The sequence below is a fragment of the Myotis brandtii genome, unplaced genomic scaffold (genome assembly GCF_000412655.1).
Source record: "Myotis brandtii unplaced genomic scaffold, ASM41265v1 scaffold217, whole genome shotgun sequence".
Classification (NCBI taxonomy): Eukaryota; Metazoa; Chordata; class Mammalia; order Chiroptera; family Vespertilionidae; genus Myotis; species Myotis brandtii.
In genome coordinates, this window is record NW_005358137.1 from 1,759,173 (window position 1) to 1,771,176 (window position 12,004).

Below are 12,004 nucleotides of genomic sequence, written 5' to 3' on the forward strand. Positions count from 1 at the left end.
ATGCCTCTGTGCAGGGCTTGGGCGGGGCGGGTCCCCGGGGATCTACAGGGCGGGCAGTTATGGCTGCTCTCAGTTCCGTCCCCAGCGGCTCTGCAACCGCTGCAAACCTTGGAGAGAAAGCTGCCTTCCCGCTTCTCACGTTTGAGTCTGGGTCCCTAGAGACTCGCCCGGATCTGGAGCTCAGAGTCTGAGACTCCCTCCCGATTGAAAACAACAATCGCGCCCTCTGCCACCGGCCCGCTCCACACGCACCTCCGCACCTTAGTATTTCACCTCCACACTGCGCCTCCTCTGATTCTCGGTATGGATTTCTCTTTACTTCTAGTTGTAGAATCTCTCCTCAGCCAGCCTTCCTGTGGTTCTGGGTGATGTTCGTTCCGTCTTTTAGTTGTATTTTTGAAGTGGTTGTTCGAGGCAGCAAATTCCGGCGTTAACCTATGCCACCATCTTGGTTCTCAGCCCTACACTTTTTTTTTACATATGTCACTGTACCTCTTGCATTCTTCCCAGTTTATTTGGACTTGTTAAAACCATTACTATTTGTCACTCAAGGTATTGACCAAGTTAGTTGTAGAAAATAAGAAACTATAATGAAACTCCAGATTTCAAAGGAATGTGCCTTAAATTTTGTCTTAGCTTTGGCATCTTGACTTTTACACAACCTCTGAGGCTAGTGCAGGAAGCTTTTCAATAGTCAGTAGCTGACATTTTAGGTTTCTACTATCCTTACTTATTTTAGTTTTTTACATTCTAAATCTAGTATTCCGTATGTAGTAGGAAGAACAGTGCTATATAAACATTTTTTAAAATTAAAAAAATATTGTTTTTCAAGTACAGTTGGCATTCAGTATTATTTTATTTAGTTTCAGGTGTACAGCATAGTGGATAGACAGTCATGTTTTAGAAAGTGATCCACCCAGTATTTCAAGCACCCACCAGGCATAATATTATCAACTGTATTTCCTATGCTCTATTTTACCCAAATCATAAAGATCTTCTCCTGTGTCTTCTAAAAGTTTTATACTTACATGTTTCACATTTATGTCCTTGATTTATTTTGAGTTAATTTTTGTTAATTTCAAATTCCTCCAGTGGACTGCTGCTCTCTTGCATTTATCATAGACATTTATAGTGACAGAAGGTTCTGTGTTTCTGCTCCACTGGCAGCTTTCTGCAGATCTTGCAGGCCAGCCCCCAGAGGGCATTTCTCTATGTTTTTGCCCCTTTGCTGGGGGGGGCATACTGCATTTCTTATTAATTGTTTGAGGCATGATATATAGAGGGAGTTTTTAAAAAATTAAATTAAGAATGGATTTTATAATGTTAAATTTAGATTCAAACTATTTTTGTGAACTTACGGCCTTGAAAAAGATTTTTAAATGATTGTCAGTTCTTCCTGAGTAGAAATTATCAAGAATGGCAATTCTTGGAATTGAAAATGAGATGAGCAAGAAAGTAGATTTAGAAAATATTGATGAATTTGGTTCTGTTAAAGCCAAGAAAGCAAAATTATATTACATTCTGTTTTATAAATAAAATATTTAAATAATGTGATTTTAAAATACTTTTTAATATTGAGTTTTTTGATTTTTCAATATTTTTTCGACATTTAAAATTTTGGGGAAATTTGGCCGTTAAAATTATTTATAGTGGTATATATTTTTCCTTTTACCCCATGCTCTAGTATGACTCAGCTCAACATTGATACTTATGTAAAATTTTAATATTGGTCATTATGGATTTTTTATATTTTAAAAACTATTTCATTAAGATATTTGTTTTGACTACTGAGTTTTTGTTGCCGCCTTAATTTTTTTGCAGAATCTTCACTCTTCTCATCCTAGTCCCAGCCTTGATATTCTTACTGCCTCCTCAAAAGTAGTAAGACTTACATTTAAGGTTATTTATAAATACAATAAAAGCTAGCCAATAGAAGTTAGAAATTCAGAGAATCAATTCAACTAATTAGATTTTACTTATTCATTAATTCTTTTTTTCACATGAATCAATGTAGAGGCAACCAGTAGGCTTGAAGAGATGGGGATGGGTGTAATGATAGTTTGGATAAGTTTAAAAATCAAACAGGTAAGATATATACAGATAAACTTTTTGAAATTAAAATGAAAAGGATTTCATAATGGTAAAGTTAGAGTAGAAATATCTTTGTGAATTTATGGTGTGAAGAAATACTTTAAGTGGCCAGGCAAGGCTCTCAGGTACTTATCACCAGTTCTCATTTTGAAACCTTCTGCTCTTATATCCCCACTGCACAAATTTGTTGTTATTTGAAAAGAGTTCCTTAATGTGCGTGGGCATCTGTATTTCCTTAATATCAATCATTTTGACTCTCTTAAAAGAATTTTGAAAAGGTTCATATTCAAAGTACTTTTATCTTAAAAACATCTCTCCTTCCAAGACATTGCTTTGTTTTTGAAGGTCAGCCTTCTTCCTTTTATTTTTTATCTTTTATTATAAAAACATTTTTTCTTTCTAAAACTGATCTTTTAAAAATAGATCTTAAATTTATATACTCCATTTCTAATCTATTGTTTTAAACTTTCAGGCTCAACTTTAAAGAAGCTTCTACACACTGGAAATTCTGTTAAGGTATTTATTTTAGATGAATGTGTAATGGCATTTTTTATTATTCTTAAGTTATTCATTCCATAAAGTAACAAAATTAGGCCACTAGAAAAGAACTTTAAAAACCACTTGACTTAGTTTTTAGTTTTATTTTATTTATTTTTAATATTTTTTTTTTGGTAATCCTCACCCAAGGATATTTTCCCATTGATTTTTAGAGAGAGTGGAAGGGAAGGAGAGAGACAGAGAGAGAGAGAAACATTGATTGGTTGCCTCTTGCATGCACCCAACCAGGCTAAGCCTACAACCGAGGTACGTGCCCTTGACCTGAATCAAATCTGGGACCCTTCAGTCCGTTGGCTGATGCTCTATCCACTGAACCAAACTGGCTAGGGCAGGGGTCCTCAAACTACGGCCCGCGGGCCACATGCAAATACAAATATTGTATTTGTTCCCGTTTTGTTTTTTTACTTCAAAATAAGATATGTGCAGTGTGCATAGGAATTTGTTCATAGTTTTTTCTTAAACTATAGTCTGGCCCTCCAATGGTGTGAGGGACAGTGAACTGGCCCCCTGTTTAAAAAGTTTGAGGACCCCTGGGCTAGGGCTTAGTTTTTATTTTTAATTGAGAAATTATATTTCCAATATTGTTAGTTTTGTTCTTATATCATAACTTATTGTGATAGACATTTTAAATATTATTAGGAGAAACTGGCTTGGGATTTGGAGTTTGGAATTTTAATTTTGATTCTGCTGTATACAGTTAGGGAACCAGTGGCAAGGTGCTAACTGCTCCAGTTTTATCATTAGAAAAGGGAAGGGGTTGAACCAGTTCCTTTCTAACCTTCAGAGCTAACGTGCCTGATTCTGTTCACCCAGTAATCTTGTTAAAATCATTGTTGTCTCTGAATTATTTTTGAGCACCGTTGTGTGGGAAAGAGCAGCAGAGCCTTCCTCTTGAATATTTATTGATGTAAGGAGATTGATCTTGTAATTTAAGTTAAAATTGTCTTATTTTAAAATGAGTATGCCTTTTATAATGACATGCCATTTGATGCTGGGATAAGATGGCACTAAAACATTATTGGCATAGAAGCCAGCCTGGGATGTATATTTTATGGAAGGTAATTCACTTGTGGCTCATTAAGTTATGAGTGTGCCTTTAGTAAGCTACTACATTTTTTGGTTTAACCATCATAGCTACTTAAACTTGGTATGTTAAATATCTCTTACATGCTGAAACAAGGAGGCGAGCTACTTCTAGCTTCACAATAGATTCTGTGTTTTGTCCCTCCTATTATAATGAATAGTCTTACAGTTAAAACCTGTGAGGCTGTTATCTCATGTTTCTTATTGGCCTTATTTGTGTTAATTACCTGAAATACAGTTAGCATAAGAATATTGGAGACTTGTGATAGAATTTTGAACTTTCTTCTTGTTAAATTTAATATAATTTGATTAGGTACACATAGTACCATGTCATTTTTTGTCGGACTCTGAATAGCATTATGCATTCAGTAATGTCACTACTTAATTTACCTGCTTGGGGATAGGACAGATGTGAGTGTCCATGGGGGTTTGTGCAGATGAGTAGTGAGTTCACTAGCAGGTCTGAAAGTACGCTGTGGAGTCCATTGTTAATGGGAGTAGCACTGCCACTTGTCTTTGTGAATTTGACTTCTATGGGGTGTTAGCCAATCTTTTTGTTTCTTTTTTTTTTTTTGGCCTTTCTCCTCCTCTTGGCTTTTCTGTAGAGCCTCCTGTTTGGCTTGAATACTCACTCTGGCAGGATCCGTACCTTGGTGTAATTGAAAGGCGGCCAGGCAGGCCCTCAGTTGCCTACATTTGGAGCTCGCTAATCTTTCAGCTCTGTCTGACACTTTTTCATCTCTTTTGCTTATTTAACTTCTTTCTTTGATGTTATCTTTTCAGCCATTTAGGTATATAGAAATGGAAGTACCGGTGTTTATGAATTCTTGGAATAGAATGAAGTTGAAAGTAAGTGTAGAGGAGGAGGAAGGACACAGCTGCCTCTGTAGATGTTTTCTACCAGTGATGCTCAGCATTTAGAACTTGGCAAAGGTGTTGGAGAGAATAGATAGGGACATGAGAGCTGCCCCAGCCCACTGAGCCAGTTCTTCAAAGTCTTATTTAGCTCTAAGTGTTCTGATTTACAGGAGCATTAGACTTGTGCCTATTGTAGTGACATGACATGAATGCTGTCCAAAGCACAGTGCAAATTTGGAGGAAGATTTTTTTGCATTGTTCATGAGTAATTGAGTGTTGATGATATGGGCATTGTGCCTATGGAATGAAGTATGTTTAATAGGAAATACACAGTGCTTGCTGTGAGCCAGACACTGTTCTAACTCACTCGATCCATACTAGTACTTCGTGGTAAATTCTGTTATCATCCCTATTTTACAGGTGGAGAGACTAAGGCATAGAGAGGTTAAGTGGTTTTCCACAGGTCACAGCTAAGCTAGAAAGTGGCAGAGCCTGCATTTGAACCCGGGCACTCTGGCTCCAGAACCCAAGCTCTTAACCTTTGTGCTGTATTGCAGTATCCTTACTTACTTGTCTCTAAGTAAAGAACTTGGTGCAGTACTTTAACAGTACCTTTCACCTCTAGTTTTTCTTTCTCAGAACTGATGCTACATTAAAATGCATTTCTCCATATACGTATGTTTAATTTTGTTACTTTTAATTTTGTTTTTAGATAAGATGTGAAGGAATCAGGCTGTTTCTTCTGTGGCTTCAAGCACTTCAGACAAACTGTGCAGAAGAGCAGGTGCTGATTTTTGCTTGCCTCGTGCCTGGTTTCCCAGCAATCTTGTCCTCCAGAGGACCCTGTACTCTGGAGACACTCATCAATCCGAGCCCTAGTGTAGCTGATGGTGAGTGATGTGAGCAGATCTTACTGGTTGAAAGGACTCTTGAAGTTACATTAAGGAATTCCTTGGTTTGCCATTTTCTTGAATAGAAATCTTGATTTCATAGATGAATTTTGGAGAGGAATCCTGTTCATATTCACAGTGGAGTCTTACAAACATTAGAATTGAAAGACTTCAGACTGTTTTATATGAAATGATGACAAGAGAAGTTTACTGAAGTGGTGGAAACAGAAATGGAAGGGAGTAGACAGATGTTGGCAATAGCAGAAAGTAGAGACACATGGTATGTCTGGAGTGTTTTTGTGGCTGTTAATGCAATTCATACCCACTTCCCGAAAGTACTGTCTTTTGTCCTCATTACTGTTGTTTCATAAGTGGACATTCATCTGCTCACCCAGGTTCTTTTTTTGCCAGCTGTGTATTTTCATGCAACATTCATGGAAGGACAATAGTGGCCTCATGGGACTATTACTGGCAGCCATTTATGTCTTGTTAGGACCATTGATTTATAACTGCACATCAATTTTATTGCCAAATGACAGGTATTTGATCTTAGACTGACCAGAGCAGAATTGGAGAGGAAAAAGGATGGTGCAGTGGTAGGGGTGGCTTCATGGCCTTCTGTCTCCTGTTTCCCAGCCCTTCATGCACACTGGTGTGGTCTGTGTGAGCAGTTCTAATGAATGGATAGATGTATTTTAATAGAGGCCATTTAAAAAAAAACCCTGTTTAAAATTTAACTGTGGTGAAAGAGCTCTCATTATTTTCCGCTCTGTAGCAAAGATATATCCAGAGGAGATCACTCCACTCCTGCCAGCCGTATCTGGGGAAAAGATTGCTGAGGACCAAACATGCTTTTTTCTACAAATACTGTTGAAATATATGGTTATTCAGGTAAGAGCAAATCGTAGGTAATTCAATGATGGTCTTATTCTCAGTAGGAAAGAGAAAAATATTATCTTTTCTTCTATTTGTCCACATTTTGCATTTTGGCTTTTTGAGGTGTTTTTATGTGCTATTTCACTAAACATAGAGTATGTACCAGGTCACGTCAGCAAATTCCAAGCATGTACACTATTTTGTGTTAGTGTGCATGTTAGGGGAAAAATTCAGCTCTCCATCTGTGTGTCTCTTTTACTTTAATATTATTACCATATTCACACAGAACATGTCACAGATGACACTTCTGCTCATCTGAGTTTTTTACCCCAATGAGTAATTCTGTGTGACAATAGCTGGGTGTCCTACAATTTAATTGAATTCTGACACTATCTGCCTGGAGATAGCATCAGAGTCCACATGTTAAGGTCTCAATCCCATGAGACTGTTCCCATCCCATTCAGATGCCAATCCCAAGTAGTAAGTCCCAGGCTCTCCACAACTTCTGTCCAATTTGCCTACAGATCAGAGGTTCCTATGACCCCCTCTTCAAATTCAATTAATTTGCTAGAGCAGCTCACAGAACTCAGGGCAATATTTACTTACGTTTACCAGTTTATTGAAGAATATGACAAAGGGTACAGGTGAATATCCAGATGAAGGGATACATGGGGCAAGGTTTGGAAAGGTCCCGAGCGCAGGAGCTTTTGTTGCCATGGAGTTGGGGTGCGTCACTGTCTGGTACATGGGCGTATTTACCCACCTGGAAGCTCACTGAAACCGCTGCTGTTGGGATTTTATGGCAGTTTCTTCCCATAGCCATGGTCGATCATTAACTCAGTTCCAGTCCCTCTCCCCTTTTTGGAGAAATGCGGAGTAGGGGTAGGGGCTAAAATTCCAAGTTGTAATCATGGCTTGGTCTTTCTGGTGACCAGCCCCCATCCAGGAGCCCACCCAGAGTCACCTCAATAGAAAAAAAGATGCCCCTAGGCTCTCAACACTTAAGATGTTACAAGGGTTATAGGGCTCTGTGCCAGGAACTGGGGCAGAAGCATACATACCAGTATATATATATTTTATATTATTTCATAGTGTATTAAACTATTTTTGCCTCTTTATTCCTTTCCCAATGCTGATCTCTATGCTAGTGAGACTGGATGGAAAAGGACGCAGGCCCTGAGGCTGAATGGTGGGTCAGGAATAGGCAGAGCAGGCAGGGAGATTTGAATGAAAGCTTATGTAACTATCTCATCATGCCATCAGCACAGGTCTGCTTTATGTCACATATTTCTTCCTCTTACATTTACCAACTGAATACAGAACTGACAGGCAGAGCAGGCAGGGAGATTTGAATGAAGGCTTATGTAATTATCTCATGCCATCAGCACAGGTCTGCTTTATGTCACATCCTTCTTCCTCTTACATTTACCAACTGAATACAGAACTGAAATAATTATGATTTCAATAACTGATTTATGTCTCTTACTTTGTATTTCTGAATATTGATATGATTAGAAAAACGCTACTGAGTGCTTTTCTCTTAGCGAACACTTCTGTCATCCCTGAGTTCCTCCTGGGTATAGTCCGGTCTCTGTCCTTCCCTTCACAGCCAAGCTTGTTGATGTAGTAACCTCTGCCAAGTCCACTTTCTCACCTGACGTTCCTCGACACCCTCTGTCATCTCCCTCTGCCCTGTCACTGCTGAGAGTTCAAGAACATGAGGGGTTCTTGTGTCAAGTCCAGAGGAAGACACTCTTACGTTTGCTCTGTACTCGGTCTTTGAGATGATTTCACAGTGGCAGCCCCTCCTTCGGGAGGTTCCTCCCATGATGTTTTCTTCCGGCTTTCCTCCTCCCTTTTGCTTCTTTCCAGTTTTCTTTGGGGGACTGTGTTTCTCTCTGCTGTCCCTCAAGATTCAGCCTTTGGCTGCTCTTTCTGACTACTCTGTCCTGCTGGGTGATCTTTTCTGCTCTCCTCTCCCATTTCCTTTAGCCAGCACCAGAAACACAGGGCTCTAAATCATGTGAGTCCTGCTGGGGTATTGTCATCTTCCAGAAGATCCACATTTTAGCTCTGCTGGCCCATTCTACATGCATCTCCAAACTCTTTTCAGAAGTGGCAGGGCCTTCCATATGTCCCAGATCAGCATAGAGTATCTCAGTCTTCGATGTGCTGGGAGACGGGTTTTCATTCTAGATGTGTCATTAATGAGCTGTGTGACCTCAGATAAGTTAGGAAGTCACCAGGATCCCATAAGAGGAAGGAAGCCATCGATATTGGGGAGGTTTTTATTTAGACTAAGCCCCTAAATTGTGTGCAGAATTATGTGTGCGTGTCCACCCCTCCCCCCCCCCTTCTCTGGGTGGGTCCTCAGAGCAGAGTTTCTGCCTTGGCCCATCCCAGAGAACTTCTGGCAGGTTACAGACACTGAGCTCCTCTGCCCAGGAGCCGCCAAAGCCCCTCGTTCCTTTACCTCAGGTGCTGAACTGTTATCATTTTCTAAGTGGACTGCGTCATGAAGGAATTTGCGGAAACTGGTGTAGGGCACTCTGTGTTCTAACAAGTACTAAGACCCCACTAATAGGTGTGGCTGAACTGGCAGCCCTAGCCTCTCCTAGCCTGTGGATTGCTTTTAGTAAGGACAATGCATTTTCCAAGATTCCGTAGCTGGATCTTTTGATACTGATTTTGCATGGAGGTACCATTGGATGAAATCTTTATAAGGGTTTGTTTCCTTAATTCTTGTTTATTATAAATGACCTTTTTGAGTTTTTAAAAAAGCACCTTTTATATCTAACTAGATGTTTTAAGGGCACAAGGAATGTTAAATCATTATAAAGAACATGTGAAAAAAATAACGTGATGTAGTAGAGCAAGATTGTTGGGTAATTTTTTTTTAATACGCAATAAACATGTTTTTAACATAGTTACTGGTTTGTTTAGAATTATTCATTTTTGTCATCTTTTGAGTTTTAAGATATGGTTTTATTACATGATTATCAGTATTTGTCAATTTTAAAAATAATCAGTTTAGTATACATTAATTTGAAATGTAAATATATGTGTTTTTTTCCACATATTATCCAAAGGCTGCAAGCTTGGAGTGGAAAAATAAGGAGAATCAAGATACTGGTTTTAAATTTCTTTTTACATTGTTTCGAAAGTATTATCTTCCTCATTTATTTCCATCATTTACTAAGTTAACAAACATCTACAAACCTGTACTTGGTAAGTACTGTTTGAGCTGTATAAGGAGGATTTCCACAGACAAGCTGTACAGTTTCCTTCAAAGCAATCTCTAATTATTTTTAAGTAAAATAGTAATCTTTTTCTTATACTTAATGCTAACTTTATTGTAAGAGGTTTAAAGTTTCCTAATAACTGATATTAACTGTTTTAAATGCTTATACAAACTAAGATGTACCTCAACTCACAACAATAAGAGGGAACTGTGGCTCCGATACTCAGAAATAATTTGCAATGAATTGTGATTTTGGGGGTGTGATTATATTTAAAATCTTTTAATGGAAAAAAAAATAAAGCTTACATTTCAGTAAGTCTTCTCTTACTGGTGGTGGGGTGTGGTGACCCCAGGCCTTGCTCAATAGATAGGCAGGCAAGCCCAGGCCACACAGCTGCCCACAGCATGCCCTTGCTTTTCTCACTGGATCTTTCACCCAGCAGAGACGACCCACAGCTGCTTATGGAGGGGCAGATGTTGGGCAGTTGGGCAGCCTAGGGACTGTAAGCCCAGAGATGAAGGAAACATAAGGGATTTTTTTATTTAGCTTCTTAAGTTTTCCTTCTTTAAGAAATGAGGGCTCACAGGCCAGAAGCATCTCTTAGAGAGGTAGAGGTGAGGCAAATCTTCCTCTGCCTGTTATCTAAAGCAGGTGAAATTAGTTACAATGAATAATTAAGAGCATTTGGGAGGGGAAAAGATTATAACAGAGATTAATTCACCTGGAGAATGTGGACAACTAATTCAGTTGTCTGTGTGCATTTATTTGTCCACATGCGTTCTCTCTCTCTCTCTCTCTCTCTGGCACGAGGGAAACAACTGAAACTTGGTGCATTTTGAAAGGTGTAGAAATACTGCCTGTGAGGGTACTAGGATATGTAGGCATTTATTTGTCCACATGCGCATCCTCTCTCTCTCTGGCAAGAGGGAAACAACTGAAACTTGGTGCATTTTGAAAAGTGTAGAAATACTGCCTGTGAGGGTACTAGGATATGTATTTTGTTAGCTTTGTATGTGGGTATTTTAAAAAAATTTGTTTCTGATTTCATTAGTAGTTTATGTTATAGAAAACATAGTATATTACTAACATTCCGAAATATAAAGTTGTTTGCTAAGGATTTTTCTGCCTCATGCATGTACAAAAATTAGTAAGAGAGTTGGAATTACAGCAAGTAGTTAATCTTAAATTCATTATAATTTTCATATTGATTATGGAATACAAAGAATGAATAATTACAGCAAGTAGTTAATCTCAAATTCATTATAATATAATTTTCATATTGATTATGGAATACAAAGAATGAAAATGAACCTCTTATTAATTCTTTGGAAATAGTGGTATCTGATACCTCAAAAATGAAACATGATTTTCTGAATTCTTTTAGATATAAAGTGGATTATACTGATTCTATTTCTTTGGAGTTATCTAAAGGAAAAAGGATATAAAACTGAAGTTCAGTTGATTTTATTAGTATAGTGTTGGATGTTAAAATACTTAAAATGATGAAAAAATGTTTATAACACGGTTTTATACTTGTTCCAATCATAAAATAAGATTAAATTCATTATAACATATGTGAAAACATTTTCACTATTATAATCTTATGTAATTTCTCAAATGTGTGAAAAAGAGTTATTAGCTTAGATTTTCCACAGCTGTCTACCACAGCTGTAAGTAAACAGTAACAACCACCATCTCTCATCTTGGTCAGATTGCAAGGCAGAATTCGAAGTGAGCCTTCCAAAGGATGACATTCTAAATAATTTCTGGTTCTTTAATCTTAGTTGCTATTCAGAAAACCAAATATATGTCTATTTGCTTGGAAACTGAAATATTTGTAGGAATTACATAATGTCAAGTTTCACTAACCTAATCATGTGCTCTTTTTTCTTACAGATATTCCCCACTTAAGACCAAAGCCAGTGTACATTACCACGACTCGAGACACTGAAAACATTTACAGTACAAAAATTCCATACATGGCAGCTCGTGTTGTTTTTATTAAGTGGATTGTAACTTTCTTTTTGGAAAAAAAGTATCTAACTACAATACAAAACACTAAAAATGGAGTTGATGTATTGCCTAAAATCATGCAGGTATGTCATTGCTCATCTTAATATATCTTCACATATATTTAATATCACACACTGCCACATACAAAGCACTTGATTATTAGGGTTATTGGTTCTTGCAGGTTGTTGGTTGTAAGGACTCATTTTTTTTTTTTTGTCATGTCCTGTCTGTGATGCTAAAGTTTCAGAAGAAGCTCTGAATTAGGAACACTTGTATTCTATTGGCATTGCCATGGTGAGGCAATCTTGGGGGTGAGAGAGACATTCTGAGAAGATGGCTGTGTGTGCACACTCCTGGCTCCCTCTCATCCCCCCCCCCCCCCCCCCCCCCCCC

At 38.1% G+C, this 12,004-nt stretch overlaps 1 protein-coding gene across 4 annotated transcripts in view; it reads left to right on the top strand.

Moving 5' to 3' along the window:
- Positions 1-12,004, top strand: part of RALGAPA2 (Ral GTPase activating protein, alpha subunit 2 (catalytic)) — a 274,630-nt gene that overhangs the window by 31,108 nt on the left and 231,518 nt on the right. For 3 of the 4 annotated variants that reach the window (XM_005865977.2, XM_014539482.1, XM_014539483.1), the window contains exons 4-8: positions 2,564-2,607; positions 5,303-5,480; positions 6,256-6,371; positions 9,446-9,584; positions 11,495-11,694. In XM_005865977.2, coding sequence (XP_005866039.1) covers positions 2,564-2,607; positions 5,303-5,480; positions 6,256-6,371; positions 9,446-9,584; positions 11,495-11,694 — 677 coding nt within the window. Of the gene's footprint in view, positions 1-2,563; positions 2,608-5,302; positions 5,481-6,255; positions 6,372-9,445; positions 9,585-11,494; positions 11,695-12,004 lie in introns of those variants that run through there. The other variant, XM_014539484.1, reaches the window with a different exon arrangement.